The sequence below is a fragment of the Dasypus novemcinctus genome, chromosome 24 (genome assembly GCF_030445035.2).
Source record: "Dasypus novemcinctus isolate mDasNov1 chromosome 24, mDasNov1.1.hap2, whole genome shotgun sequence".
Classification (NCBI taxonomy): domain Eukaryota; kingdom Metazoa; phylum Chordata; class Mammalia; order Cingulata; family Dasypodidae; genus Dasypus; species Dasypus novemcinctus.
The window spans coordinates 66535432-66563419 of record NC_080696.1 but is presented as its reverse complement, the minus strand read 5'-3'; the positions used below and the strand labels follow the sequence as shown (position 1 = coordinate 66563419).

The window sequence follows — 27988 nt, the reverse complement described above, 5'->3', positions numbered from 1 at the left end:
GGCGAGGGCGCCATCCGGCGGCAGCGAGGCGCGGAGGCGGCCCCACGTGCGGGACGTGCTCAGAACACGCCGCGCAGGCCTGGGCCGTGCGCTGACGAGTCAGCCAGGAGGTCCGGGACCCGAGGGGAGCCGGGGCAGAGCCGGGGGGACGTGGCACGGGACGTCAGAGGAGGCGTCCAGTGGTGGTGGACCCAGAGTGGCCGGTCATCACAGTGGTCGGGGCGGGGGACGCTTTTGGCGCACTCCTCTCTGCACAGCGCAAGGAAGCCGCTGGCCGCGGGCACCTGCCTTCCACGGCAACAGGAAGGAAGACGGTCCCTGAGCAAGTTGCGGCTCTGAAGAGCTGCTCTTGCATTTTTTTTGCAATTGGGAGGACTTGGGAGGAACGACGCTGGGGGACAGGCTGCTGAGGATCGGCCTGGGCAGCCTCGAGCCCCCCACAGCCCCTGCCCAAGCAGGGTCTGCTGGGGAGAGAACGCCCCTTCCCACAGCCACAGCGGCCGGCACGTGGCTGCGCCCCTCGGAACCTTAGAGGAGCCCACAGGCACCTCTCGTGCCAGGATTTCATTCCCACCCACTGGGGTACGGGGATCCCGCTCCCTGGGGCCCCATTTCTTCACCAGTAAAACGGGGGGACGCTTTGCTCAAGTTCACACAGCTGCCAAGTGGGATTCACACCCGGGTCAGCAAACCCCAAAGCCATCATCTCTGCACAGCGCCCCCAGCCCCACCCCGAAGCTCCGGCCCCCGTGCAGAAGGAGCGGGGAGAGGTCAGAGGACAGCTGGGCTCACGGGCCCCTCCCTCCCAGCACCTGCTTTGCAGACAAAGAAACTGAGGCACGATTCTCTCCATGTCATCCGGTTGTCATGACGACCAGACGAACCAGTTCCTGCCAAGCACGTTGCCATCCGCTGCCGCGATGCGCTGATCCGCTGGGGCGCACTGCTGCTTTACTGCACTCAAATGCTTCAGAACGCACACAATGTGGCCGTTCACCAAGGGTTGCCTGCTGCCTTTATAGTCTGTGCTACACCCAACAGCTTGGCAGGAATGGCCACAGGTGTGTCCAGTGCCCAAGGAGGCTGAGGTTTTAAAGAGGAGGTCAGGGTGGGCTTGAAAGAGAGGGGGTTGCCACGTGTGTGGGGAAAAGGCCCCGTGAGCACAGGGCATGGCTGTGCAAAGGCCCCGAGGCAGGTGTGGGGAGTGGGGAGCGAGGGGGGAGTGAGATGGGGGTGGGGGCAGCCCATGGGGGGCCTTGTCGGAGCTTCAGGAATTTGGTCTTTTCCAGCACAGCCCCAGCCTGGCCGAGGCACCGCAGACCGCTCCACGCAGCTGCCCAGGGGCGCTGAAGCTGCTGCCCCGGCCGCGGCCTGCAAATCCAACGCCTATTCACACACAAGACCAGTGTCTGGCCGCACTGCCGTTTTTATTAGTGTTTGCTATATTGCTGTATCTACTTTATTCCAAAAATACAAGTTATATAAGGAAAGTTAAAAAAAGAAAAGGAAGACGGGACCCTGACGTCCCGGGCAGGGTCACGCGGGCTTTCATGTGGACACAGATTCTGGGATCGACGTGGGAGGAGGGACCAGCCAGGAGACGATGGCCGGGGGGGGGGGGACACGCCATGCTCCGGGCCGGCCTGGAAGGCAGGGTCAGCGGGAGGGAAAGGACGGGGCCGGGGGCTCTGGCCCTGGGCTTGCCGCCGGCCGAGGGGCAGGCCGTGGGGGCAGGTCGGGGAGACCCGCACCTCAGCCTGTGCCGCATCCGAGGTGCCCCCCGCGTCGGGGGGGGGGGGAGCGGGCAGTGGGGCTCACCAGTCCAGGGCCTGGGGAGGACGGTCTGGGCAGAGGCCACCACTCTCGGGTGGGACGAGCCCTCCAGGGGTGGGGTAGAGAGAAGCCCGAGGACCAAGAGGGGAACGTCAGGGAAAGGGGAAAGCTGCAGGGGGCTGGGATGCGCCAGGTAGCGCGCTCTTCCAGCACAGCTTCTCATAATAAGGACTTCTGAAAGGGAAGGGCGCGCAGGAGGAATCCGGGCAGGGCTGAGAAAGCCATTGCACCCTTCCACTTCAGGTACAGTGAGAGACCCGTCGATCTGGACCATCCTCCTCCTGAGGGCAACTACGAAAGCTGAAAATGTAGAGGTATTTATTCAGAATTCCACGAGGATTTAGGGGAAGGCAGAACCGAGAGGAGAGAGCCCCACTGTGTCCCCCTTTTTCCTGGGAGCTTCACAGATCCTGAGAGCTGAGAGGCTGGGGAGCCCATCTGGGCTGTCTGGCGGAAGCAACGGTAAACCTTCTCTGGAGGAAAATAAAATAGGCCTCAAATTATCTCTACAAGAAAAATGTACAAATAAGAAATCCAAACCTCGAGGAAACAAAGCAACATGAATAAAAACCAGCCTAATCAACAGATGACAGAAGCAGACCCACGGAGGACCCAGATCCTGGAGTTATTAGACACAGACTTTACTATAGCCCTGCTTAAATGTTTTGGGAACTAAAAGGAAAGATTTGGAATTCATCAGAGAAATACAAAAACCAAATGAAAACTCTAGCACAGAAAACCTAAATCCTGAAATTACGCTCCAGTGGACAGCTTTAATAGCAAGGACAGCCTGAGAGGGAATTAGCGAACTAGGAGAAAGGGCAGCAGAAAATATCCAGAGTACAGTATGGAGAGAAAAACAATGGGAAAGACAGCGGGAAATAGAGAAGAGGAGGTAAGATACATAACAGAGCCAGGGAGAAGGGCTGCTGCGCTTCGCCTGGAAGCCAGAAGATTCCAAAACTAGGGACAGACAGCAAGTCACCAAGCCAGGAAGCCTCAGGAATGCAGAAAGAGCAAAGAAACAGAAACCCCACACCTGAGAGGAAAACTGCTGAAAACCAAAGACAGAGAGACGACACTGAAAACGGGCGGAGGATCCCGTGATGGCGCCCCAGAGATGCACCTGCAGACACCAGGCCTTGGGGACTTGTTGTCTTTCCCCGCTGCTAAAGCAAAGATCGTGCCACGGGCTGGCTTAAACAACGGGAACTGACTGGCTCGCCGTTTAGAGGCGAGGAGAAGGAAGCACAAGGCACCTCCGGGCGATGCTTTCCCCCAGGGGACCGCAGCGTAGGGGGCCAGCCGGCCGCCCTGGCCCTTGGCTTTTCCTCCGGCCGCGTTGTGACGCTCGCGACAGCGCCCCTCCCCCGGCCTCTCCCTGCGCTCCCAGGTCCCTCTGACTTCCGGCTCCTGGCCGCTCCGTGGCCTCTCTCTGGCCTGCCTAGAAGGTCTCCAGTAACAGGAGGCCAGCCGGGCCGCCCCGAACCGAAGCAGCGGCTCAGAAGGGCCCAGTTACCAGGTCCACACCCACAGGAGCAGATTAAGGTCAAGAACCTGTTTTTCGAGGGTTCATAATTCAACCTGTCACAGGAAAGACAACCCAGGTTCTTCAACAAATGGATTCCAAGAGAAAAAGGGATGGAGGGGAACAAATAGATTAAAGAAAAATTTAAAACAAAGCAACCAACTATGAGAACCTTATTTGGATCATAACTATGACTTTTAAAGTTTTAAAAGTGGGGAAGTGGACTTGGCCCAGTGGATAGGGTGTCCGTCTACCACATGGGAGGTCCGCGGTTCAAACCCCGGGCCTCCTTGACCCGTGTGGTGCTGGCCCACGTGCAGTGCTGATGCGCGCAAGGAGTGCCCTGCCACGCAGGGGTGTCCCCTGCGTAGGGGAGCCCCACGCAGGGGTGTCCCCTGCGTAGGGGAGCCCCACGCACAAGGAGTGCGCCCCGTAAGGAGAGCTGCCCAGCGCAAAAGAAAGTGCAGCCTGCCCAGGAATGGCGCCACACACACGGAGAGTTGACACAGCAAGATGACGCAACAAAAAGAAACACAGATTCCCGTGCCGCTGGCAACAACAGAAGCGGACAAAGAAGAACACGCAGCAAAATAGACACAGAGAACAGACAACTGGTGGGGGGGGGGGAAAGGGAGAGAAATAAATAAAATAAATCTTTTTAAAAAAATTAAGTTTAAAAGTTACACCATGAAGACAGCTGAAAATACGAATATTAATTCCCTCCTATCAACAAATCTGTCATTACCAATTTTTAGGTGTGACAGTGGTATTGTGCGTTATTTTTTCATCCTTATTTTGTGGTCCATTCTGAGACGTGTACAGATGACAGACAAGTCCCTTGGGATTTGCTTCAAAATAGTGCGGGGTGGGAAGTGGGTGGGGTGGGAGCAGGATGGGCTCTGGGCTGAAGGTTGGGGGCAGGGTGATGGGTCCACGAGGTCCTATAATTTTTACTAATTTTACTGATTTGTCTACATCTGCATAGACAGAAATTCCCCATGGGAAGAAAAAACCACCCCGTCATTCACGGGGAAAGCCGCTCGTGGCAGTGGGTCATCTTTGAAGGGAACCTGACTTCTCAACAGAAACAAAGGCCAAGAGACGACAGGATACCTTTAGATTCTGTAAGAAAATAATACCCAGGGTAGACTTTTAGAGTCAGCAAAAATACTCAAGAATGAAGGAAAAGGAAAAGCATTTTCAGGCAAAAACTGAGAGACTCTGCAGCAGTTTGATATGGTTATGAATTCCAAAACTAGATACTGGATTATGTCTGTAATCTGGTCTGTACCTGGGTATGATTGAGTTATGATTGGGGCTTTGATTGGGCCGTGTCATAAAAGGCAAGGCAAAGGACAGAGTTGAGGGTTTCTGATGTTGGAGTTTGATGCTGAAGCCTTAAGCTGGAGTCCCAGGAAGTAAGCTCACAAGGAAAAGAGAAGCCAGCCCCGGGAAGAGAGGACCTGAGCCAGGAGAACACGGAGGAACAGAGATGGCTCCTTAGACATGGCAGAAACCCCAGGGAGAGAGACAGAGCCCTTCGCCTGATAGTCCACAGCTGACCTTGTGGAGGAAACAGGAGCTGAGCCCAGAGGAGCCCAGGAAGCCCGAGCCCGCGCAGACGTCGGCAGCCGTCTTGCTCCAAATAGACTTTGGTGAGGGAAGTAATTACGCTTATGGCCTGCTATCTGTAAGCTCCTACCCCAAATAAATACCCTTTATAAACACAACCAATTTCCGGTGTTTTGCACAGCACCCCTTTGGCTAATACACTCTGTCGCCAGCGTTTTCTCAGTAAGGGCGAGGCTGGAGGGCGTCCTTCGGGCAGAAGGAAAGTGGCAGTAACCGCAGCAGAGACGCAGGGACGGGCAGGCAGGGGGAGGCCAGAGGGTGGGAAACGGGCCTGGGCGGACACGGCCACCAGCGCAGTGCCTCGGCGCCCCTGCGGGGGTTGACCTGCGGCTCCGCGTGCCCCGGCGCTGGGGCAACGGCAGCAGGACGGCCGGAGGCCAGGGCCCTGCCTGGGAGCCTGGGAGCCCTCGGGGCGCGGGCTGCGCCGCCTGGTGCCGCTGACAAGCCCAGGGCGGCGGGTGGCTTCCAGGCCCGCGGAGGGGACGCGAGTAAGTGGACCCATTCGAGGAGCCGGGACTGCACCGCGGGCTCCCCCGAGGCCCCATCCTGATGGAGAGAGGCCTGGTCAGCCAGGCGCAGCGCGGGGCCGGCGGAGAGGCGCGGGGACAGCCCCCGACTTAGCCACCGCACTGGCCCAGGAGCAGCCGGGGCACGACTGTGCTTCCAGGACGTCCTGCGGAGTCTCCAACGGGGACCGCCGCCGTGGCGATCGCGCGCCGGGGCGGCGGGACGGGGGTCTGGGAACCCCGCGGCCCCCACCGAGGGCCCACACGGCCCCGGAGGCCCCTTGACGCAGGGGTACGCCACAGCTGGGGCCGGACTCAGGCGGCGTGGAAGAAGCCACGGAGCCCACGGCGCCCACGTGCTGCCTGAGCCCATCTCAGGAAACGTCCGGCTCGTGGCCGTGGCTGGGGGCGACGCAGAATGACTCCAGTGGTGACGGGGCCCCTTTTGGGGCGAGGAGCGTGTCCTGGAACTACGCGGAGGTGGCGGCTGCACCGCTGTGCGCGGACTAAAGGCTGGAGCGCTGCCAGCAGGTGGGCCGGCTGGTGTGGGAATTATCTCCATAAAGCTGTGCCTCAAAAAGGAGAGCAAAAGGCACCTCCTCAACTCAGGGGGACACTGAGGCACGTGACAATGCCCGCTGACCGGGGGGGGGGGGGGGGTGGGGGGAGAGAGGGAGGGAGGGAGGGGTGGGGGGAGAGGGAGAGGGAAGGAGGGAGGAGTGAGGGAGAGGGAGGGAGGGAGGAGGCGGCAGCGCTCCCACCTGCCGAGGGCTTCACAGATGGGGGGGGGGCTGGGGGCCCCATCCTCACACCAGGAGGGCAGCGGAGGGCGGGGCTTGGGAGCTGCGGCACCTCCAGCGGCCCCGGGGCATTTACAAAGCGCTCTCTGGTCACAAAGGTCCCCTGCGTGACGAGCCAGCCAGAGCCACCCAGGGAGGGGTTCTGGGTGCCCACTGAGACCGCCCCTCCATCACACCCAGCCCCCCGAGAGGCCAGCCACGCCCCGACTGCGGAGAACCTGTGGCCTCGTCTAACCTTCCACGCTTAGGAAGCACCAGACAGGAACAGCTCAAGAGCAAGGCAGAACGTAAAACAAAATCAATAAAAACGTGCAGAGGTTGGAAATAAATATCTTGAGGCATCTTTTCGGCCAGCGTCGAGGTTTAAGCTTGCCAGCACGACTTTTTAGGTACAACCAGCTGATTGACTTTTTTAAGGTAAGTGCCTCCGGCATCACGATATGAGCTGTACCTGCAGGTCCTCCCTCAACGCTGAGGCGGCCAGGTGGGGCCAGGTGGGGCCAGGTGGGGCCAGGTGGGGCCAGGTGGGGCCAGGTGGGGCCAGGTGGGGCGCGGGCAGGCCCTGCAGGACACTCTCCTCTCCTGCTTGGAGCCTGCAGCAGTCAAGCACGTTGCAGAAGCCGCGGCATTTTGGAGGCATTGTCTTAGGTGGGGTTGGGGGGTGTACAGGTGACTTTTCCTGTTTGCAGGTAGATTTTCTCAACTGTGCCAGTATCTCCATTTCACGGAGGACACCGTGACTTGCCCACGGCCACGCAGCGAGAGTGAGGTCTACACCGCCCCCCCCCCCCGGCTCCCCCACCCCCATGGCCCGGCTGTGCTCCAGGTCAGCCGCCCCCCGCCCTCCTGGCCCTCCCTTCCTGGACACGGCCACATCCAGCAGCAGGAGCGCCGCCAACCGGGGCGCACGATGGCAGGAATTCATCTCTCCCCTTCCCGGCGAGAGGCAGAGGCCAGAGCTGGAGTGGCAGTGCCATGCGTCCTCAGGGGCACTGTGGGGACCCTCCCCAGCCCCTCCAGCTCCTGGTGGGCCCGGGCTCCTGGGCCTGTGGCCGTGCCACCCCCCCCCCCCCCCCGCCCGCCGCCATCACGCCACGTCCTCTCTGCATCTCCCTGTGTCTTCATTCTTCACGAAAGAAGCAAAATATACTGCCAAATTCAATTAGTAGGAAAATGAAATAGTAATGATAGGTTTACAGATTAGAAATACTGATTTAGAAAAATTAAAATAAAGTAAAAAATAAATTGGGGTATTAAAAAATGAAAAATATCACAAAACTTTGTTTTTGACATTTTGCCTTTAATCACTGTTGTAGGTCTTGCCCTGTATGTCCAGTGGCAAGGCAAATTCTTTCATTCCTTCCCCAGTGTCTACATCCTTTTTTTTTTTTTATTTTTTATTTTGTCTTCAAAAAAGTTTTAGATCACAGTAAAGTCACATATACAATATAGGGGACTCCCACACATCCAACACCAAACCCTTCTCCCCTTCCCCAGCAAAGACCCTTTTACATGTTCATGTTACATTTGCTGCACCTGATGTACAGATATTGAAACATAGCTACCAAACATGGTTCCATTTAGGGTTACATTATGGTTTATATATTTTTTCTTTTTTTTAAGAACTTTTTTAAAATTAAAGTTAATAGATCCCATAGAACATTACATTAAAAAAACACAGGGGGTTCCCATATAACTCACTCCCCACCCCCCCACCCCCATCATTTTTGTAAATTGTATTTTTTTGAAGATACATACATCACAAAAAAGGTTACATTATAAAAAACCTAAGAGGTTCCTATATGCCCCCCCACTCCTCCCACACCAACAACCTCCCCATCATTGTGGCACACTCATCACACTCAGTGGACACATCTTGGAGCACTGCTGCACCACATGGATAATAGTTTACCCCGTAGGTCACGCTCCCCCAGTCCATTCAGTGGGTTATGGCAGGATATATAAAGTCCAGCATCTGACCCTGCAATATCATTTAGGATTATTTTAGACTGTACACTTTTCTAAATTTTTAGTTACATTATGGTTTACATTTTAGACTACACATTTTTGTAAATTTTTGGTGATATTTAACATGTGCCGTATCCATCACTGCACAATCTGTGGAGCACTTCCACTGGCCCCACTTACCCAGCTTCCATCTGTTCTATTCCTCTCCCCCCCCCCAGGGGCCCACAGTGACCACCTCAGGCAGAGGCCAGAGCCTGGTGTGGCAGCACCCGACTCCCTCGGGGGCGCTGTGGGGACCCTCTGCAGCCCCTGCAGCTCCTGGTGGGCCCGGGCTCCTCGGCCTGTGGCCGTGCCCCCCCGTCACACCATGTCTTCTCTGCATCTCCCTGTCTGTGCCGTGCTCCCCTTCATCCGAGGACCCCGGCTCGCTGGCCCAGAGCCGCCCTCCTCCACGTGTCCCTGTCTTCAGACCCCGCTTCCAGGGGTCTCTCGTCAGCAGGGGCTGGGCCTGGACACCCTCAAGGGGACACTCACACAGGCCCCTGCATTTGAGGGTCCCGAGAGGTGGCATAAGAGCAGGGCTGCAGCGGGGACCCCGAGGCTGCGCACAGTGACTCTGAGAAGAGCTGGTTCAGGACGCCGGCGCCAACGGGGCCATGACCTCGGGTCCCCCACGGACAGCCCCCACAGGGGTTAGGGAGCCGACCCCCAGGGAACTGGGGAAACTGAGGCCCAAGAGGGCAAGCGCCCCACGAGCAAACGGCTGGGCCCCCACCTTCCACCCCCTGGGCCCAGGGTGGTGAGGGGGTCCTGGGGTGCGGCCAGGCCTGGCCCTCACACCTACCTGCCCCGTCTGGCCCACCTGTCCCAGGGGAGAGGACAGAATGAGGCGGCAGTGGGCAGCGCAGAGGGCACCCGCCACGAGCCGCAGTCTCCGCAGTGGCCAGCGGGTGGCAGCGTCCGACGGGAAACGAGCTCCTCGGGAAGCGCCGCCAGGTGCCATTTCCCCGCCCCAAGCTCCGCCCGCGCGTGGCTTCCGCCGGGGCCGCTTCACGGGCCCAGGGGTGCGGGCGCCCCGCCCCGCTCCCACACCCAGCCCTCCTCCACCAGCGAAACGACACCTGCGCCAGGCAGGCCCCCCGAGGGCTCCCGGCCGGCCCCGCCCCAGCCGTGGCAGCAGGACCCCCGAGGCGGGCTCAGGCGCCGGCGCTCGTGCCGTGGCCCCCACGCGGCCCCGCTGGATCTTCTGAAAGCAGATCCCACCCCGGCCAGGGCTCCGACCCGGTGCCCTCCGCCGACGCCCGGCCTCGCGCGCGCACCTCCGCGCATGCGCACGCGCCTTGGTGGCCCTCGCCGCCCACCAGGTGCCACCCTCCCCAGGGCCGCGTCCTGGCCCCGAGCCCCCCAGGTCGTCCTCCCGAGGCCCGGGTCTGCCTTCCGCTCCCGTCCCCTGCCACCCCGGGGTCCCCCTAGGGCAGCTTTGGCAGCAGGACTGGAGGGGGGCTGGGGGAAGGTAGGTGCCTCGGGCTCCCCAACACCGTGCGAGCCCAGGCCCCCCTCCCCGAATGCACCCCGGGACGGTTCACTCGCTCTCAGGGCCCACCCAGGTTCCCCGCTGCCCCTCCAGGGTGTCTCCCCTCTCCCCCGAGTCGTGCCCCGTCAGATGTGCCCCACCCCACCCTTGGCCTGACCCCCACTAGCCCTTAGGCCTGGCCCAGGCACCGTGGTCTCCACACCTCTGCGCTTTCGGCCCCGGTCACAGAACCCAGGCAGGTGGGAGAGCACGGTGGTCCCGCACGCCCCATCCGTTGCCCGGGTCGTGCCCACCTGCGCTGCTGAGGCACAGACTGCGGTGCACCGAGCAGGGCGGCCCTCCAACCACCCTCCGCACAGAGCAAGGGCCGAGGTTTTCCAAGATTGCTCACTCACGTGTCGCGCGTCTCCATGCACACACACACCCAGCTGGAAGCTCTGGAAATCAGGGATTCCAGCAGTTACTGGATTTCTGGATCCTTCCAGCAAGCACACGGCTCTCTCCATGTGCTCGGCTCCCTGTGGCAGCACGCAGGCGCCACCCTGGGCTGCACACACGCCGCCCTCCTCTCGCTGGTGGGACAGGAAGGCAGAGTGCTGAGGCACCCCCCAAGGTCACACACGGGGCCCGGCGGTGGTTCCCAGGACGCCCTGGCCAGCCAGGGTGTTGCCCGTCTCCCCACCGAGTGAGGAACAGCTCCCCACCGGGGAGAGAGTGTGGGGCCGTGGGTTTCACCCTGACCTTAGGAGGGTGGCAGCAGCAGGAGGCACAGCTCTGCAGGCTCCTGGAGAGGCCTGGGGGGCCCTGAGAACTTTCCACATTGTGAATCCTGGAGAAGGCGCATGAATTCCTGCATCCAGCCGTTTCTTCCGCATGTCCTCTGCCGGGTCAGGAAGGCCCCTCTGCCTTCATCCAGGAAGCGGGAGCCCAGGCCAGCTGGTCTCCCGCACCGCACCCTCTATTGGGGGGGTGCCCCCTCCCCCCCCCCACGGCTAGGCCCTGGCCCTCCCCCAAGCAGAGAACTGAAAAAATTCCCTCCACCGTGGGGCAACCGTGGAAAACCACCTTGCACCTGAAGCACCCCAGATTATTGAAGCAAGAGGTGGTTTTATCCTAAAAATCAGATCCTTCCCTCAAATTGCTGCGTGTCCTTGGGGAACCTGGAAACAACCTGAGGGCGCAGCCGGTCTGGAAACCGGGAGGCGCAGGGGCTGGGATCTCGAAGGAGCGCGCACGCAGCCCCCAGCCCCGTCGGCCCATGGGGGCGGGCAGCTGCGGAGTCGGGGGAGAGGCGGGCGGCCGCCGCCACCCGCTCAGGCCTCCCGGGCTGCCGCCGGCTCGCCCGCCCCCGCCCATCACGCCACGCCCGAGGCGCTTCTGCTGGAGGAGACGCAGGACCAGACAAGCTGGAGCGGGCGCCCTAGTGGGACGCAGGCGTTTTGTGGGGCAACCAGGGCGCAGCAGAGGCGGCGGCCGGGGACGCAGGGAAGCAGGTGGAGCGCTCCCGGGGCCCGCTGTGTCCACCCCACCGGCGTCCCACCGTCCATCCCAGAGGCCCCCGCCCCGTCGGTCCGCGCGGCTGGTGGATCAGGGGAAGAGGCGGTCACCTGGTGCCCTCCGATTGGACGGCCGAGAGGTCCCAGCGGGCGCCTCCGCGGCTTAAAACCGAAGCGGGGGCGAGTGGAAGCGAGAGCGCGCCCCGGCTCCGGACTGCGCGGAGGAACGAAGGGGGGTGGGGGAGGAGGAGGAGGGGCGGGAAGGAGGAGGAGGACGGGGGAGGGGGAGCCCGCGGGGGCGGGAGAGGACGGCGAGGACCCGCTCGCAGAGGCTCGGGCCGGACAGACCGCGGGAGAGCGCGGCGCCGACCCTCTTGCGCGCGCCCCGGCCGGGTCCCGGCGCAGCGGCGGCAGCGGGCGGCCTGCGGACGGCGCGGCGGGGCCCGGACGCTTGAGCGCCCGCCCGGGAGCCCTCGAATCCCGGCGGCGCAGCCATGGCCGAGCTCAAGTCGCTGTCGGGGGACGCGTACCTGGCGCTGAGGCACGGCTACGCGGCGGCGGCCGGGCTCGCCTACGGGGCGGCCCGCGAGGCCGAGGCGACCCGCGGCTACGGCGCGCCGGGCCCGGGCGGAGACCTGCCTGCGGGGCCCGCGCCCGGCGTCCCGGCAGCGACGGCCGAGAGCAGCGGCGAGCAGAGCGGCGACGAGGACGACGCCTTCGAGCGGCAGCGGCGGCGGCGCGGGCCCGGGGGCGCGGGGGAGGGGCGCAGGCGGCCCCGGGAGCAGCGCTCGCTGCGGCTGAGCATCAACGCGCGCGAGCGGCGGCGCATGCACGACCTGAACGACGCGCTGGACGGGCTGCGAGCCGTCATCCCCTACGCGCACAGCCCGTCGGTGCGCAAGCTCTCCAAGATCGCCACGCTGCTGCTGGCCAAGAACTACATCCTCATGCAGGCGCAGGCCCTGGACGAGATGCGGCGCCTCGTGGCCTACCTCAACCAGGGCCAGGGCCTGGCCGCGCCCGTGGCTGCCGCTCCCCTGCCGCCCTTCGGCCAGGCCGCCGTGTACCCCTTCTCGCCGGGCGCCGCGCTGGGGCCCTGCCGCGACAAGTGCGCCGCCTTCCCGGGGTCGCCCTCGGCGCTCTGCAAACACTGTAACGAGAAACCCTGACGGCCCCGAGCGCCCGCCCCTCCGCGCGCGCCCCTCCTTTTACCCTCGAGGACTGTGTCACCCCGGCCCGGACGCTTGGAGGGTCCCCCGCAGACGAGGAGGCGGCGGCCCCGCTTCCAGCCCGAGCAGGAGGCGCGCTTTGGGGCCGCGGGAAACGCCAGGCCTGTCGGGGCACGAGATGAAGCCAGAGGTGGGGTGGCCAGCCCTACACCCCGGGACACACCTCGGAAAAGGAGACGGCGGCGGCAGCCTGAGATGCGTGCGGCTCACGGACGGGGCGCGGCCGCGCCGGGCAGCTTGTGGCCCTGGTTGGGGCGCGCCTCGGTCCAAGCCGCAGTCGCCTGACGGGGCGACTTCCCGTGGGTGCGCTCCACCAGCCCCGCCTCCTCTGCGGGCCCGAGAGCCCCGCGCCCGGCAGTGGACCGCCGCGCCCGCCCGCCTGCCTCTGTCCCTTGCAAGCGGAGCTGGGCGGCGGCGGAGAAGCTGGAGCCTGTCCCGGGGGACTCTCCCCTGTCTTCTCTCCACCTCGCGCCGCAGGACGTGCACTCCCGGGCTCGGCCTTGAAATCCGCGACGATTCGGCGGCGAAATAAACCCCAGGCTCCCGGCACGGCTGGGAAGGGCTCCCGGGACGGAGACGCCAAGTGCCCTGGCTTCAAGGGGGCTGCGTGGACACGGCTACTGGCTTGGCCGTGAGGGGCTGGAAGCGCCCGCCTGGCCCCGGCGCCGCAGAGCCCCACCCCCCGCCCCGCACGTTTCCCTGCGAGGAGGCCGGGCCGGGTGAGTACGCTGGGGGGTGGGGGTCGGGGTCGGGGTCGGGTGGGCTCCGCCCCTGGGAGACCCAGCTCAGGCCCCAGGTAGGGCGCCTCGGGCGGGCTGTGGCCGCCGCAGGGCCCGCGCTCTCGGCGCCTTGAAGCTGACCACTGCGGTGCAGGCGGGAGCCCGCGGCGCCGGAGGTGACCTGCTGCGGCGGTCAGCTCTCCTGAGCACAGGGCAGGGGCCCTTTTGTAAGTGCAAAAGCAAGTGTGTGATTAGTCTCATTCCTAAAGACAGGCTCAGGACCGGTTTCTGCTCATTTCCGTTTTTATTTCTTCATTGTCTTTTTATCCCGGCGGACCGAGTTTTGCACTTTCGAAAAGCTGAGGGTCAAGAGACTATTTTGAAATCCTCCTTAGCTAAGTTAAGGCAGAAGGGGCATCTCCGCCGTGGTGTGGCCCTCGGCTCATCTCCAGGTGATCTTGAGTCTGTGTAGGCGCTGGCTGTGAGCCGCCGTTCACCGGTTCTGGCAAAGCCAGGGCAGTTTGGTATGTTTATATTCAGAATAAAGTACTGGATTTCAACTAAGTGTTTAAATAACATGGTCACAGTTTGGTATTAAATTAACGCTCGTTTATGACTGAATTCATCCTTCCGGTTTTCAGGGGAATGTGCCACCTGAGGCTTAATCGCAGCCTAGGACGTCTCCGAGGTGCGGAAGGCACCTGTGGGTGGGTGTTCACTAGTAAATGCAGGAAATGATGAGGAAAAGTGAAGGAACAAATCCCTCTCTCGCTTCTTGGATCAAAAACAGTAATTTTTTAAAAGGAACCATTTAACCAACCACCAGTTCTTCCAATAACTTAGTTTAAATAAACGTTCAGTAAATTTAGACATTTTTTGGACTCATAAAGTTGCTTATCTCTCAGCCTCCAAAATTTCAACGGGTCACGCACGGGTCGACTGGAGTACAGTGTTTCACGGTGGAATTGGTCGGTTTCTCAACAGTGGCGCTCACGAAGCTATCTGGTCAGCCAAAATAAATGCCACTTGGCCTCTCACAAGTTGCCCCATTATAAGCCAACTGGAAGAATTTTCCCAGCCCAAACGGCCCACACAAGGCCAACAGCAAAATAAAGCCAAGAGAGGTTCCTGACGGCCCTGCACGCCCTGGCTCTCCCGAAGGCTGGCTCCCGCAGGCATCACAAGGATCAGTTCCCAAGAAGGCTGGTGGCATGCATCCAGCCACGAAGAGCCAGGGTTCCCCTGTCTTTGGAGGGAAAATTAAATAGAAAAGAGCCTTGCTTAAAACTCAGAATTGAGCCACCCTTGTCAAGATGTGTCCAGACTCTCCTTTTTAAGTGCTGCTTTGATAAAGAAGATGCACACGCAACTAGACAGTGGGCCTTGGTGTAATTTTCAATTGCCTAGTGACACATAAAAAAAGGAAATAGATGTAATTGACTTAAATAAATATCTTTTATTTATGCCATGAGATCCAAAACTTTATCATGTCAACATGTAATTAATGTTTTAAAATTACCAATGAAATATCTTATGTATTTTTTCACAGGCTTCAACACCAGGATGTGTCTTGCACTTAGAGCCAATCTCAGCTCAGACCAGCCGCATCGCAAAGGCTCAGTGGCCACCTGTGCCCTGTGGCCCCGCAACGGAGCGCCAGCTCTAGCCTGTGGAAATGCACCGCTCCCATGGGCCCTTTGTTTACTAACAGCAGGACATGGCCACTGACGCAGCAGGTGACTCCTGGCACTGGGTGGGCCGTGCACGTCCCTGTTGTTGTTCTTTCCATCCTTGTGCCAAGTCTCTCTCCAAAGTGCTGGGACTGCGCAGAGGACAAGAACCACCGGCAGCTTTGACCAAGAGAGGGAGGTGGCCGCCAGGTCTGCGGCCACCAGTCCCAGGTCTGTGGCCTACAGCCCCAGGTGCCCGTCCAGCACTTGCCCACCGAACCTGAGACGGTGGCAGGACGCAGCAGGTCAAGGCCAAGTCCCTGCAGCTGTTCCTGCACAGTCCTTCTCAACCTGGGTCCTCCCGGACCCCCGGCCAAGCGATTCATCTTGAGGCCAGCGCTGCCTTCTGCCTCGGAAATCACCCGCACACACAGACGTCCCAGCCCTGCTGGCTGCTGCTTGAGTGACTCACAGACCCAGACCCGTTCAAAGGCAGGTTACAAGCTGCCGGCTCGGCCTCTCGTGGGGAAAGCCTTCCTCCTCGGATCCGGCTTGCGGGGCCTTGGGGCAGGCTTCTCCGCAGGGTCGCTGGGGCGTGAGCTGCTGCCCTAAGTACTGTACCCTGTCCACGCCAGCGCCCAGGGCTGGACACACCCTCTCCCTGGGGACCCTCCGACTTGGCTAAAATGCCCCAGACTGAGCAGGCCGGCCTGCTGGGTGGAAATTGAGGGCCGCGGGGGTTGGGGTCAGCAGACAAAGCGGGGAAACCGACACAGCCTCCCTTCTCTTCCATTCTTCAAAACAGCCGGGGAGCAACGTGGCGTATTTTGATGCTTTGTGGCTTCAGCCTAACTTAAGAAAAAGAAAAAGAATAAAGTGGCCCCTCGACCTGCTGTTTTGCCTACACAAGCCGAAACAAAGACCTTCCACCTGCTGAGAACCCCATGTGCCGGTGCTTTCAGCACCGACGGGGGCCACAGGCACTTCAGACCCAAAGATGTTGGTTGTCCCCAACTGAGAGAGCTACTCGCCTGACCTGGCGTCCTGGGCTTTCAGCGGCCGGCGGGAGGCAGCGGGCTGCCCGGGCTCCCGTGCCCGCCTCGCTCGCCCACCCCGCCCACGCGCGCCCCAGCTGGCCTCCGCGGCGCGTCTCGTTTCATCCCAGAGACAGCCTGTTTTTTTTTTAACTTGTGCAGCTGTTACAGTCGGGTGCTTTGTTCCACCTTAGGATGCGCTGACGAGCGTCCAGCACGGAGCTGGCCGTGCCACGTGCGCGGGTCTCTTTTCCTTGCAGGTTGGGACATTAGCAGGAGAGGCAGCTCCTCGTAAAGGACCAGCCTGGCTTTCCTAAAAGGCTGATTGGCGAGAGGCTCGAGCCGTGGTTGTGATCACGGAAGCCGGCCCCGCTCCACACCGACCCCCGGGCTCCCACCCGAGCTGCCGCCCGGAGGCTCCCAAACCAGCTTAATCCCTCGGAGGATGATTACAGCAATTTCCTAATGTGAATTTGTTTGTGATATGTTTTCAGTCTTTAATCGCTTTTGGCATCCCATGTGCCGGGATGGAAATGGAGGGATTTGAGGTGTATTCAGTCATTTCTCTTAACAATTACCTCCTTGCGTCATAGAACCGGCTGTACGCTCCAGGGTCCCAACAGAAGTCTGCTCCATAAAATTAGACACTTAGTACGTTTTTGCTAATTTAACCCCAAAAGGGTAAAACTCATGTTATGGAAAGGTTCAAATAATTACAGTGTTTTCCGTGTTTTAACAGTGGTTTACGCCTGGCCTCTTCCCAGTCACGTCTGCAAGGCTCAGCTCCTCACAGACACGCTGGAAGCCCACGATTACATGCGACCGTGCCGCCGTCTCAGGAGCTTTCCTGAAGTTCCTTGGGCCAGCACTGGGTGGGCGCCAGGAAGAGGCAGTTGTGCAAGCACCGCCTCGTCAGCCCGGGCGCTGGCCTTTCCCGGGTGGTCTGGCTCGAGGGGCCTGCAGGCGTCCAGGGTGCTCAGGCCCTGCGGTCGGGAGGCAGAGGGCGCCTGCTCTCTCGCTGGCACTTGCCGCCAGTCTGCATCTCCGGGTGCACTGCATGCTGTGTGTGACCCCTGTCCCAACCCCCCACCAGGAGTGCCCGATCCCCCGCATCGTGGCCCCAGGTCCCAGTGCGTGCTTGGCTCCCGGCCGCCACAGCCGCCTGGCCGGCCTGGCATCGCCTCCGGCCCCGTTGTGGCCAAGCACTGAGCCCGTGGTCCGTGGCTCTCCTGGCCCCTGGGCCTGCCCGACGGGAGGCTGGCCTCTGCTGGTCCACGTGGGCGGCCGTGGCTGCCTTGACGAGGCACGGCTGTGACCCTGAGGCACAGCTGGGGCCATGATGCCAGCAGGTGGCCGCCGGGCCACAGATGACGCCAAAGTCACAGACGCGCTCAGGACAGCTGTTGCACGTGTGCGCACAGGAGCAAAGCCTCTTCCGGGCCCCAGCAGACGCCCCGTGGCAGCACGTTGGCCTCAGCCTGCAACTGCCCAGGGGTTCCAGGAGCTGGGCCCGGGGTCAGACGGCCACGTGGGCACGCGGTGGCCGGTCCGTCAGTGCGACAAGTCCCCCCGAGGCCGCGGGGGTGTGCGTGCATGCATGTGTCTGTGCGTGCACGTGGGTGAGCATGCACGTGTGCTGTGTGCGTGGCTGCGTGCGTGCCCACGTGCGGTCTGACTAGGTGTGTGTCCACCTGCAGGGGCGAGACGGAGCAGCCTGCCCCACCAGGCCCACCCCCACGTCACTGAAGCTGCACCTCCCGCCAAGAGCCCTGCGCCCCGCCCCCGTGACCTCCACTGCCCCCGGGGTGACCCGCTGCCCCGCCTTGCCCAGACACGGGGTGCCCTGAACCCCGACTTTCTCCTGGGCCAGGCAAGCCGTGCACCGGGAGGGTCAGGGTCTCCAGCCCCTGCTGCAAACAGAAGAGCCTGTGAGCAGCACAGAGGGCAGTGGGGCCACCGCGACGCCCTGCAGCCCATGCTGTGGCTCTGCCTGCGGGCATGGGCACAGGCCAGGAGCCGCTCTGCTGCCCGCACGGTGGCCAGCACGGGGGGCTCGGCACGCCTGTTGAGCACCTGCCTGACCAGCAGGTCTGTCTTAGCACGGCCCCCACGCAGCGGCTCCAGGGGCCCTGGACAGGCCTCGAGTGGTACTGCTCACCTCATGTGCCGTCTTGACATTTTTCAAATAAGACTCCAAAGTAAAAAACACTTTCCAAAAGAAAATTTTGAAAAAGATTAGGAGGAAAAATTACTCAGCTTCCCGCCTCCTTGCCTCCCCCAGCGGGAAGCACGATCAGCTAATTCTAAAAGGAACGTGGCGCTCGCTCTGCCTAGAGGAGCCTGCATCGACCTTGGTGAGTATTTCCACGTGGGGAGTGGATGTGGGTCGAGCAGTTGGGCACCTGCCTCCCACACGGGAGGTTCCAGATTCTGTTTCCGGTGCCTCCTGAAGGGACAGGAAAGGACAACAAGCAAGACAGATGATAGAACCAACTCAGAGAAGCCGATGTGGCTCAGTGGTTGAGCTCCAGTTTCCCACATAGGAGGTGCTGGGTTCAATCCCCAGCCCCTGGTACTAAAAAAAAAAAAAGGTAATGTGAGGGAGCGGACGCAGCCTGGAGGTTGAGCACCTGCTTCCCACACACGAGGTCCTGGGTTCAATCTCCGTACCTCCTAAAAAGTAATTTTAGAAAGTACTGTGATCTCAGCACACGTTGGAGCCGATCACCCAGCCCTGCACCCCGGGTGATAAAATACCACTAGGCAGGGACCTGCAGAGCTTGCCCAGGCTGCCCCGGGGAGGAGAGCAAGTCTGAAGCTGCCAGAACTTTCTCCGGAGGAGTCACTGGCAGGAGGGCAAGGTAGAGCTCACAGCTAAGCCACAACCTGAGCAGAGCAAGGTTCCCACTCCCAGCTCACGGGCACGGGGCCGGCAGCAGGGGGCGTGGCGGGGAAGGAGATAGGGGCCCCTCCACCTGCCGCCCCGGCGCCCTCTTCCCAGGCTGAGCCACAGGACCCCGGCGTGGAGGGGCCGTGGAGGACACAGGCTCTCCCAGGGCTCAGCCTCCATGAAGCCCACGGAGCCGGCTCGCCCACCTGTGTTCCCAACCCCAGGGGACATGGCCCCCTCTGGCCAGGGCTCCCCAAGCACAGCCGCCCAGCCCGGTGCCTCCCGGAGGGCAGGTGCCGCCCACACGTGGACCCCGTCCTGCCTGCCCGCTGGGCGGCCACCCTCGTGGAGGCCTGCCCACGGAAAACCACGGATCCCAGGCCAACAGTCCAGCGCTTCGGCTGTTTCCAGCCAGGCAAGGCCTGTGGACAGACTGGCCAGGGCGGTGGTGGACATGGGGCCAGTGCAGGGCAGCCGGTCCTCATTTAGGAGGAACGCCAGGAGGCCACTGCTGCTTTCCCACAAGCCCTCCTCCAGCCCCTGGCACGTGTCCAAGCCGCGTGGTGCGCTGCGCCTGGGGCCACGAGCACACCCGATCGCTCCTTGCAGCTCTGCGTGGGGCGCGTGGCAGCTGCGGCGAGATGGCCACCCACGGTCTGTCGTCCCTCCCAGCGGGCTATGCTGCCAAGCGCGTTCGTGAAAAGGCCGTTTTCAGAGCCTTCGGCCCTGGGAACTGCACTGGCGGCGGCCCGTGTGGCCCCGGCCGTCGCCCGTGTGGTCCCGGCTATGGCCCGTGTGGCCCCGGCCGTCGCCCGTGTGGTCCCGGCTATGGCCCGTGTGGCCCCGGCCGTCGCCCGTGTGGTCCCGGCTATGGCCCGTGTGGCCCCGGCCGTCGCCCGTGTGGTCCCGGCTATGGCCCGTGTGGCCCCGGCCGTCGCCCATGTGGTCCTGGCACCCTCTGGTCAGGCAGGTGAGCTGAGGGCGCTCTCCTGAAAGCTGCAGACTTGGACTCAGGACATGTGGCCCCCTGCCCAGGGGCCAGCGTGGGGCCGCCGTGTGCCCTGCAGCCACCACAGAACTGGGTCCCCACACCTAAAGGAAATGAGGCGTGGGCTGGGGAAGTGCCAGCCCCGCGGCGGGGGGGGGGGGGGCGTGCTGCCTAGGGGCTGTTCCGGGAGGGACGAGGCCTGCCCTGCGCAGACAGGATGCAGGGCCCAGGCGGGTCTCCACTCCCCACGAGAGACATTGGCTGCCCGAGAGGGGCTGGCGCTGGCCAGGGCTGAGCGGTTCCACAGAGAGCTCGAGGACGAGCAGCAGGGTCCCAGGGCCACCCCTGCACTGTGGTCCCCCCCCCGGGGCCCCGCTTACCGCACAATGCCTCGACACCCCCCGCAGCCGGGCCCCGGGCCCTGCTGTCCGCATCTCTAGGAGGCGGGGGTGGGTGGGGGGTGGTGGAGGTTCTCTGGAGGCGCATGGGGGGCCCGCAGACGGCAGACGCCACCGCTGCTAATTGAAAATGCCGTGGGGGGGGCACCGACGGGGCGCAGTGCGTTGTAACCAGCATGTCGTCCAGGTGATTTCACTCTAATTTCTGCTTAATAAGGCTCGTGTAAAAAGCAAGTTTGTGGGCATGTGACTCCCCGAAACCGGCTCGTTATCGGCGTCGGGCCGCTCTGCGGCACCCGCGGGATGCTGTGGTTAATTAGCGCGCGGGACGCGGCGGCCGTCCAAGGACACCGACTTCATTAGGCGCCTGTTACAGCCCGCGGACGGGCTGCGGCGCAGCTCCGCTCCTCTGTCACTGGAGGAACAAAGAGCGTTTCCAAAATAACCGCCCCGCGGCCTCCCACCAAGGGCGCTGCCACCCGCAGGCACCGTCAGCCCCTCCTCTGCGGCCGGCGGCCAGCTGTGCCCCGGGAGGGCAAGGCCTGGCTCGGCGCTGCTCTGCCTGGGCTGGCTGCAGGCCTGGCATACCCCGTTTCCTGCTCTGGGAAATGGTCGGGACGTTGGAAACAAAGGCCGGGGCTGTAGTGAGGATGACGCAGAAGATCCCGCGCCAGCGGCTTTGCGCAGCGCCAGGCCCACGTAGGCACCGAGTCGCCGTCGGCCGTTACCAGGCAGCTCGGCCACCACCAGCCAGAGGGGCCCCGGGCGCCCCCACCCGCATTTCCACGTGGCCGCACACACCAGTGCCCTTCGCTGACGTCCGCCGGCCGGGGGTGCAGGCTGGCTGGGGCGCAGGCCTCCCGCTGCAGCGCGGGGTCCTCAGGGCCCTGGGCCACGGGGAGCACCCTTCCATAGTCTTTTACGATTGGGCTTTTTTTAAAAGGCTCTTTTATTAAGGCACAGTTGGCACAAAGTTCACCCTCTTCAGATGTGCGTTCCCTTGAATTTTACTGAGCACGGACGGCTGTGGAATCACCCCAGAAAGTCCCCTTGTGCCTCTGACCCCACAACCGCTGACTCGCTCCTGTGGTTCCCGTTGAGCATTCGGCTCCTCCAACCCCTGGAGACACGGGGCCCAGTCTGGCCAGAGGGACAGTCAGGGGCGGGTTGAGCTGGCCGGGCAGCTGGAGGGCTCAGGGAGGGGACGGGCCTGGGGGACCCCAGGGGGCAGCCATGGGGCACAGGTCCCCCGGCCTCTTGCTGGAAACTGAGGTGGGGTAACCTCGGCACAGCGGCCTGCCTTGGGCGTCACGGGGCCCCTCGTGAGGAAGTGGAGAAGGCTGGAGGCCGGTGAGGACCGGGCAGGGGAGGCTGCTGGCGGTGGACGGCACCGGGGGGTCTCCCGCTCGTGGCCCAGGTGACGGCGAGGCGGGGCGCTTCCCTCCAGGCTTGTCCTGGCTTTTTTCTCCCATTGTCCTTTTTTGGTGGAGAAAAATCTGAGAAGTCTTTAATAAAGTGCATTTCAAGGGCTGTCATCAGAGTTAGTCACTGACGCCACAGTGGGCAGATGTGCAGCTCCATGTGAGCGTGTGCGCATGAGCAAGCCTGCGCGTGAGTGTGAGCAAGGACTGTGAGCATGTAAGCGTGAGTGTGAGCGTGAGCAAGCACGAGTGTGAGCGTGAGCGTGTGTGAAGGCGAGCATGTGAGCCTGTGACTGTAAGCAGGAGTGAGTGTGTATACGAGTGTGAGCATGTCTAAGTGTGAGTGCGTAACACGTGGCAAGCTTATATGTCAGATTGTGAGCAAGCGTGTGTGAGCATGAGTGTGTTTGCCCACAGTCGCCACGTGCTTCATCCACGGCCACGGCCACCCGTGGCAGCTCAGTGGCCTGTCCAGTGGTGGTGGGGTGTCACCAACGAGGCTGTGATTAAATCTCCCGTGAACGACCCTCGGTTCATCTTTGCAGTTTTCCTTTTGCCGAGGCTGGCCTGGACGGCTGCCCTGTTGTCCGGCTCCCACTAATCCAAAACGGCCCTTTAAACAGAGAGCAGCGCCCCGGGCTCCTGGGCCGGCCGTGGCCTCCTGCTGAAAGCACCAGGGGAGCCCAGCGGCTGCCTCGCCGGGCGACGGGCGCTCGTCAGCAGCGCGACTGCCGCTCCTGATGGCGGCCACCCGCAGCCCTTTGGGGTGCCCCGAGGCTGTGCGCACTGAACGCTGCCTCGTACCTGCAGGATTCCCAGCACACCTGTGGCCCACCTGTGGCCCACCTGTGCACGATGGGGCAGGGCCTCGTCCGGGTGATGGATAAGGTCTGGAAATGAGGGGGGTGGGGAAGCACATCACGAGGGTGACCAAGGCCAACGAACTGATGAGAGGGGAAGTACCGTGTGTGCGCGTTCGCGGTTCAAAAAGAAAGAAAGAAACTGGAAGACAGTGACATTTCAATGCAATATGCGCTCCTGGGGCAGGTCTAAGAGTGGAGAAGAGGCCCAAAGGACGACCCTGGGACCACAGAAAGAAACGGATGTAGACTGTGCACCTCAGGTCAGAGTCAAAAGTCTTGAACTTGATAGTTACCTGCACTTGAGGTGGTTATATAATATCCTCGCTCTTAGGAAATGTACAGGGAAGTAGTACATGCTCAAAGAGGATGATACATGCAAGACCTTGTGTTTAGAAGACAGAGGAAGAGATGATGAGTAGGTGACGATAGACAGATGATCGGTGAGAGGTGACAGATAGAAATAGAATGATGTGAAACCACGGCGAATGCTGGACGCCGTTACCCAGGGCCGGGCCGGGGCCTGTGGCAGGCCTCGGTGTTATTTTGTATCGTGTTTACAGCCTTTCTGCAAGCGCAGTTCTTTTCAATCACTGCACGAGGAGAGGTCCCCCGAGGCCTGAAAGGACACGGCTCGGGGACATGCCTCCCTGCCGGGGAGCACCCCCGCAGCTGCAGGGCTGGATCCCGACCTTCGGCGGTCACTTCCTGGACTTTCGAGCTGGGCCTCCGGGCTCTGCCGTCACCGTGACTCCCACCGGGCGCTCACAGGCCTCACGACCCTCCTCTCTGACCGTCCTCCCGAGACTGTGGCCTCTCTGTCCTCTGGCCGTGTTTGTCCCCTCCGACCCCTCCTCGGGGAGCTTAGGGGGCTGGGCCCCCGGGAGCAGGTGCCCCCAGGAGCAGGGCCCCCCCAGGCGCAGGAGCCCTTGCACCCATCCTGTGCCCCTGCTCCTGGGCACGCCTGGTGGCAGGAAGCCGCCACTCGGTGGAGGCGGCTGCATCTGAGCTTCTGCCGGAACATCCTGACAGATGCTGGAGCCCCGGCCCCACACGCCCCCCAGCTCGGGAGTGAAGAGCCCTCCGCGTGGCTGCAGGGAGCTGGCCACGGTGGGGACCCATGGGCAGCCCTGGCGAGGCTGAAGGCGCAGACAGGGCACGGCAGGCAGCCCGCGAGGTCAAGGCACCCACCGTTGGGGGGAAAATGTCCCCGAGGCAGGAGTGTGGCTCCCCGTAAACGCCGAGCCTCGGGGGACACTTCAGCTGAATCTAACACCAGCTGACCCTTCCCCTCCAGAGGCCTCCCCCAGCCTAGGGGGCCGTCAGCCACGAGCCCCCACCCCCGCCCTCACCACCTGCGCCACCTCCACCCTCACCTGTGCCACCTCCACCCTCACCTGCGCCACCTCCACCCTCGCCTGCGCCACCTCCACCCTCGCCACCTGCGCCACCTCCACCCTCACCACCTCCACCCTCACCACCTGCGCCACCTCCACCCTCACCTGCGCCACCTCCACCCTCGCCTGCGCCACCTCCACCCTCGCCTGCGCCACCTCCACCCTCACCTGCGCCACCTGCACCCTCACCTGCGCCACCTCCACCCTCACCTGCGCCACCTCCACCCTCACCACCTGCGCCACCTCCACCCTCGCCTGCGCCACCTCCACCCTCACCACCTCCACCCTCGCCTGCGCCACCTCCACCCTCACCTGCGCCACCTCCACCCTCACCTGCGCCACCTCCACCCTCGCCTGCGCCACCTCCACCCTCACCTGCGCCACCTCCACCCTCGCCTGCGCCACCTGCACCCTCACCACCTGCGCCACCTCCACCCTCGCCTGCGCCACCTCCACCCTCGCCTGCGCCACCTCCACCCTCACCACCTGCACCCTCACCTGTGCCACCTCCACCCTCACCTGTGCCACCTCCACCCTCACCACCTGCGCCACCTCCACCCTCGCCTGCGCCACCTCCACCCTCACCTGTGCCACCTGCACCCTCACCACCTGCGCCACCTCCACCCTCGCCTGCGCCACCTCCACCCTCACCTGCGCCACCTCCACCCTCACCTGCGCCACCTCCACCCTCACCTGCGCCACCTCCACCCTCGCCTGCGCCACCTCCACCCTCGCCTGTGCCACCTCCACCCTCACCACCTGCACCCTCACCTGTGCCACCTCCACCCTCGCCTGCGCCACCTCCACCCTCGCCTGCGCCACCTCCACCCTCACCTGCGCCACCTGCACCCTCACCACCTGCGCCACCTCCACCCTCACCTGCGCCACCTCCACCCTCGCCTGTGCCACCTCCACCCTCACCACCTGCACCCTCACCTGTGCCACCTCCACCCTCACCTGCACCACCTCCACCCTCACCACCTGCACCCTCACCTGCGCCACCTCCACCCTCGCCTTCGCCACCTCCACCCTCGCCTGCGCCACCTCCACCCTCACCTGCGCCACCTCCACCCTCACCTGCGCCACCTCCACCCTCACCACCTGCGCCACCTCCACCCTCACCACCTGCACCACCTCCACCCTCACCACCTCCACCCTCACCTGCGCCACCTCCACCCTCACCTGTGCCACCTCCACCCTCACCTGCGCCACCTCCACCCTCACCTGTGCCACCTCCACCCTCACCTGTGCCACCTCCACCCTCACCACCTGCGCCACCTCCACCCTCACCTGCGCCACCTCCACCCTCACCTGTGCCACCTCCACCCTCACCACCTGCGCCACCTCCACCCTCACCTGCGCCACCTCCACCCTCACCTGTGCCACCTCCACCCTCACCTGTGCCACCTCCACCCTCACCACCTGCGCCACCTCCACCCTCACCTGCGCCACCTCCACCCTCACCACCTGCACCACCTCCACCCTCACCTGCACCACCTCCACCCTCGCCTGCGCCACCTCCACCCTCACCTGCGCCACCTCCACCCTCACCACCTGTGCCACCTCCACCCTCACCTGTGCCACCTCCACCCTCACCACCTGCACCACCTCCACCCTCACCTGCGCCACCTCCACCCTCACCACCTCCACCCTCACCACCTGCACCCTCACCTGCGCCACCTCCACCCTCGCCTGCGCCACCTCCACCCTCACCTGCGCCACCTCCACCCTCACCTGTGCCACCTCCACCCTCACCTGCGCCACCTCCACCCTCACCTGCGCCACCTCCACCCTCACCTGCGCCACCTCCACCCTCACCTGTGCCACCTCCACCCTCACCTGCGCCACCTCCACCCTCACCTGCGCCACCTCTGCCTTCACCACCTGTGCCCACCTTCAGTTCCGTCTGGTTCCAAAAGGAAGCCGCGGCCTCGGTGCTCAGGACCCGTGCCGCCTGGGGCTCCAGCTTCCCGGTCTGCAAACTCCTGACCCCACTCTCTCAGCTGACCCCTTGAGCCTCCAGGAGGGACCGCGGGCACCCTGCTTCCCGGGCGCAGGACAGTAAGTCCCACAAGCCCCGGGGCGCGGGACACCTGCAGCCAGGTCCCCTCCAGAGACCCGGCTCCTCCCTGGCCCGGCCTGGGACTTGGGAGACCCAGGCCTTCCCTGAGACAGGAGGGGGGAGGCAGCATGGCGTGACACGGTGGGCAGCAGCCAGCTTCCTCACAAGTAAACGGTGCAAGTAAGAATGCGGGTGGACGGCCGGGCCGCGGGGGGCAGGCGTCTGTACCCGTGTCCGAGGGACCGCTGTCCACACGGTCAGGGGTCCACACGCAGAGCGTGGAATTGGTCAGGGGTCCACACACAGAGCGTGGAATTGGAGCCCCTCCCCCGGCCTCATGACCCCTTCCTGGCACCACGAGGGGCTTGTCCTCCCACATGGCTTTTCCAGGCCGGGCCAGACCTGCATCCTCTGCCCAGGAGAGGACCATGGCCTCTGTCCCCGCCCGTCTCTTGGACACTCAACAGACTTTGGGGACAGAGTTTCTCCCCAACAATCGAAGTGCGCAGCGGTGCCCGCTGCGGCCTCTCCGTGCTGCCCCCCATGGGCCACCCACCTCTGGCACTGGGCACAGGCCGGCTCCTGAATATTGATGGTACCAGGATGGAGGGGGCGCGCTCCCGGCCGCCCCCTGGCCGCTGGAGAGCGGCTGCTCCACAGACGGACGGGGCTTTGTTGTGTGGCAGGAGGCGCGGCGGCGACAGATGGACCGCGGCTTTCAAGCTCCGCGCGCCCGCGCCGCCGTCGGCCCGGGGTGTCGCCGTCACACGCTCGCCTCGGGGCAGGTTTTGAAGCCCCGCTCCCGGGGCCGCGGGCCTTTCATCGCCGGCCGCCATGAACACTCGCCGGCCTGGGCATCTGGCCCCACAGTCAGACACGGTGATTTGCTGAAATATTTAGACGGGCAGCGGGGGTGGCTGGAGCCGCAGGCTGCACGTGCCAGTCCCGGCCACTCCAGGGACAGCCACGGCCACCACGCCGGCCGCGGGGCGGGAGCGGGGCCCAGGGCGCCCACGCCTGCATCCCTGGAGCGGCGGGTCTCGGGGGAGAAGCGGGAGTTTGCTGCACAGGGCCAGGCGAAGGTTTCCCGGAGCCCTCCCTCCAACCGCCCGCGCCCGTGGCCCCCGAGCTGCTGCCGGCGCTGACCGCGAGAGCCACCCCCCTGCCCGGGGTCCAAGCCCGCCGCCCGGTCAGGTGCTCCGACGGGGAGGAGGTGGCGCCTGGGCCGAGCCCTAAGGGCACGTCCAGCTGGGGAGCAGTGTGGTGGAGAGGGACGTCTGTGGGAGGAATAAAAGCACCCAAGAGCACCCTATGCACAGCCGACAAGGCACAGCTCATCAGCTGCCGACACGCTGTCTCTAAGGCAACCACACAGCTAAGCAAAATAGCCACTGACCACGAGGTCAGACAGAATGGCAACCAGGCCCTGTCCAGCTACACCACGTCTTCTTCCTCTTCTCCGAGCCCCTCTCCCTTTGTGTGATCCCCCCAGTCAGGCAGTATGGCGCGAAAAAGCTCAGCCCACATGATCAACCTAACCGTCCACCTAGCTTACCCCTCTCCTTGTTTGGGCATATATTCGCCCCCGCCAATCTAATACCGCCTAGCCCCCCTTCCCTATTGCCCTGAACTATAAATTGATATTCCTACATAATAAAGTTAGACTTGGTCCAGAACCCTGTCTCCGGAGTGTGCATAGTCTCTGTATCCGTCCTCACTCCCCCGGGGTCAACTAGTTCGAGCCCACTGGCCTGGAGGACGCCTCAGTCCGGTGAAAAACGGTAGCAGTGTCAAATTGCGACAGACGTCGGGGCCAGCGCCTGGCGCAGCGGGCGGCGGGTCTGACTGGAGCCCCTGTGGGCTCTCGGCGGATGCCAGCTCAGGGGACCTGGGGAGGAGGGTGGACATGAGGGTGCAGCTCTGCGGTCACTCCCACTGCCCGGCGCTGGCCACACTCTGTGTGTGACAGCTGGGCCCGCGCCCCACAAGGGGTCCCATCCCCCTTCCGAGGCACACGCAGAGG

The 27988-nt window shown here is 63.0% G+C and overlaps 2 protein-coding genes across 2 annotated transcripts in view; both read left to right on the top strand.

Annotated features, from left to right (window-relative positions):
* The window catches only part of LOC139437520 (uncharacterized), a gene marked incomplete at its 5' end in the record, with an annotated part of 26608 nt that extends 690 nt beyond the window's left edge, over nt 1–25918 (top strand). The window contains 4 exons of the mRNA XM_071211830.1: nt 9634–9675; nt 15141–15146; nt 19087–19114; nt 23840–25918. Of these exons, the coding sequence (XP_071067931.1) occupies nt 9634–9675; nt 15141–15146; nt 19087–19114; nt 23840–25918 (2155 nt within the window). The remainder of the gene's footprint in view (nt 1–9633; nt 9676–15140; nt 15147–19086; nt 19115–23839) is intronic.
* BHLHE23 (basic helix-loop-helix family member e23) lies at nt 11780–12466 on the top strand. Its single transcript, XM_004483999.3, has one exon. It carries the CDS (start codon nt 11792–11794, stop codon nt 12464–12466), a length of 675 nt encoding a protein of 224 aa, XP_004484056.1. The 5' UTR covers nt 11780–11791.
* Nucleotides 25919–27988: the final 2070 nt, after the last annotated feature.

Bases quoted from the DNA above. Each gene is read 5' to 3' on its own strand.
- BHLHE23 (XM_004483999.3), top strand. From the start codon at position 11,792: ATGGCCGAGCTCAAGTCGCTGTCGGGGGACGCGTACCTGGCGCTGAGG.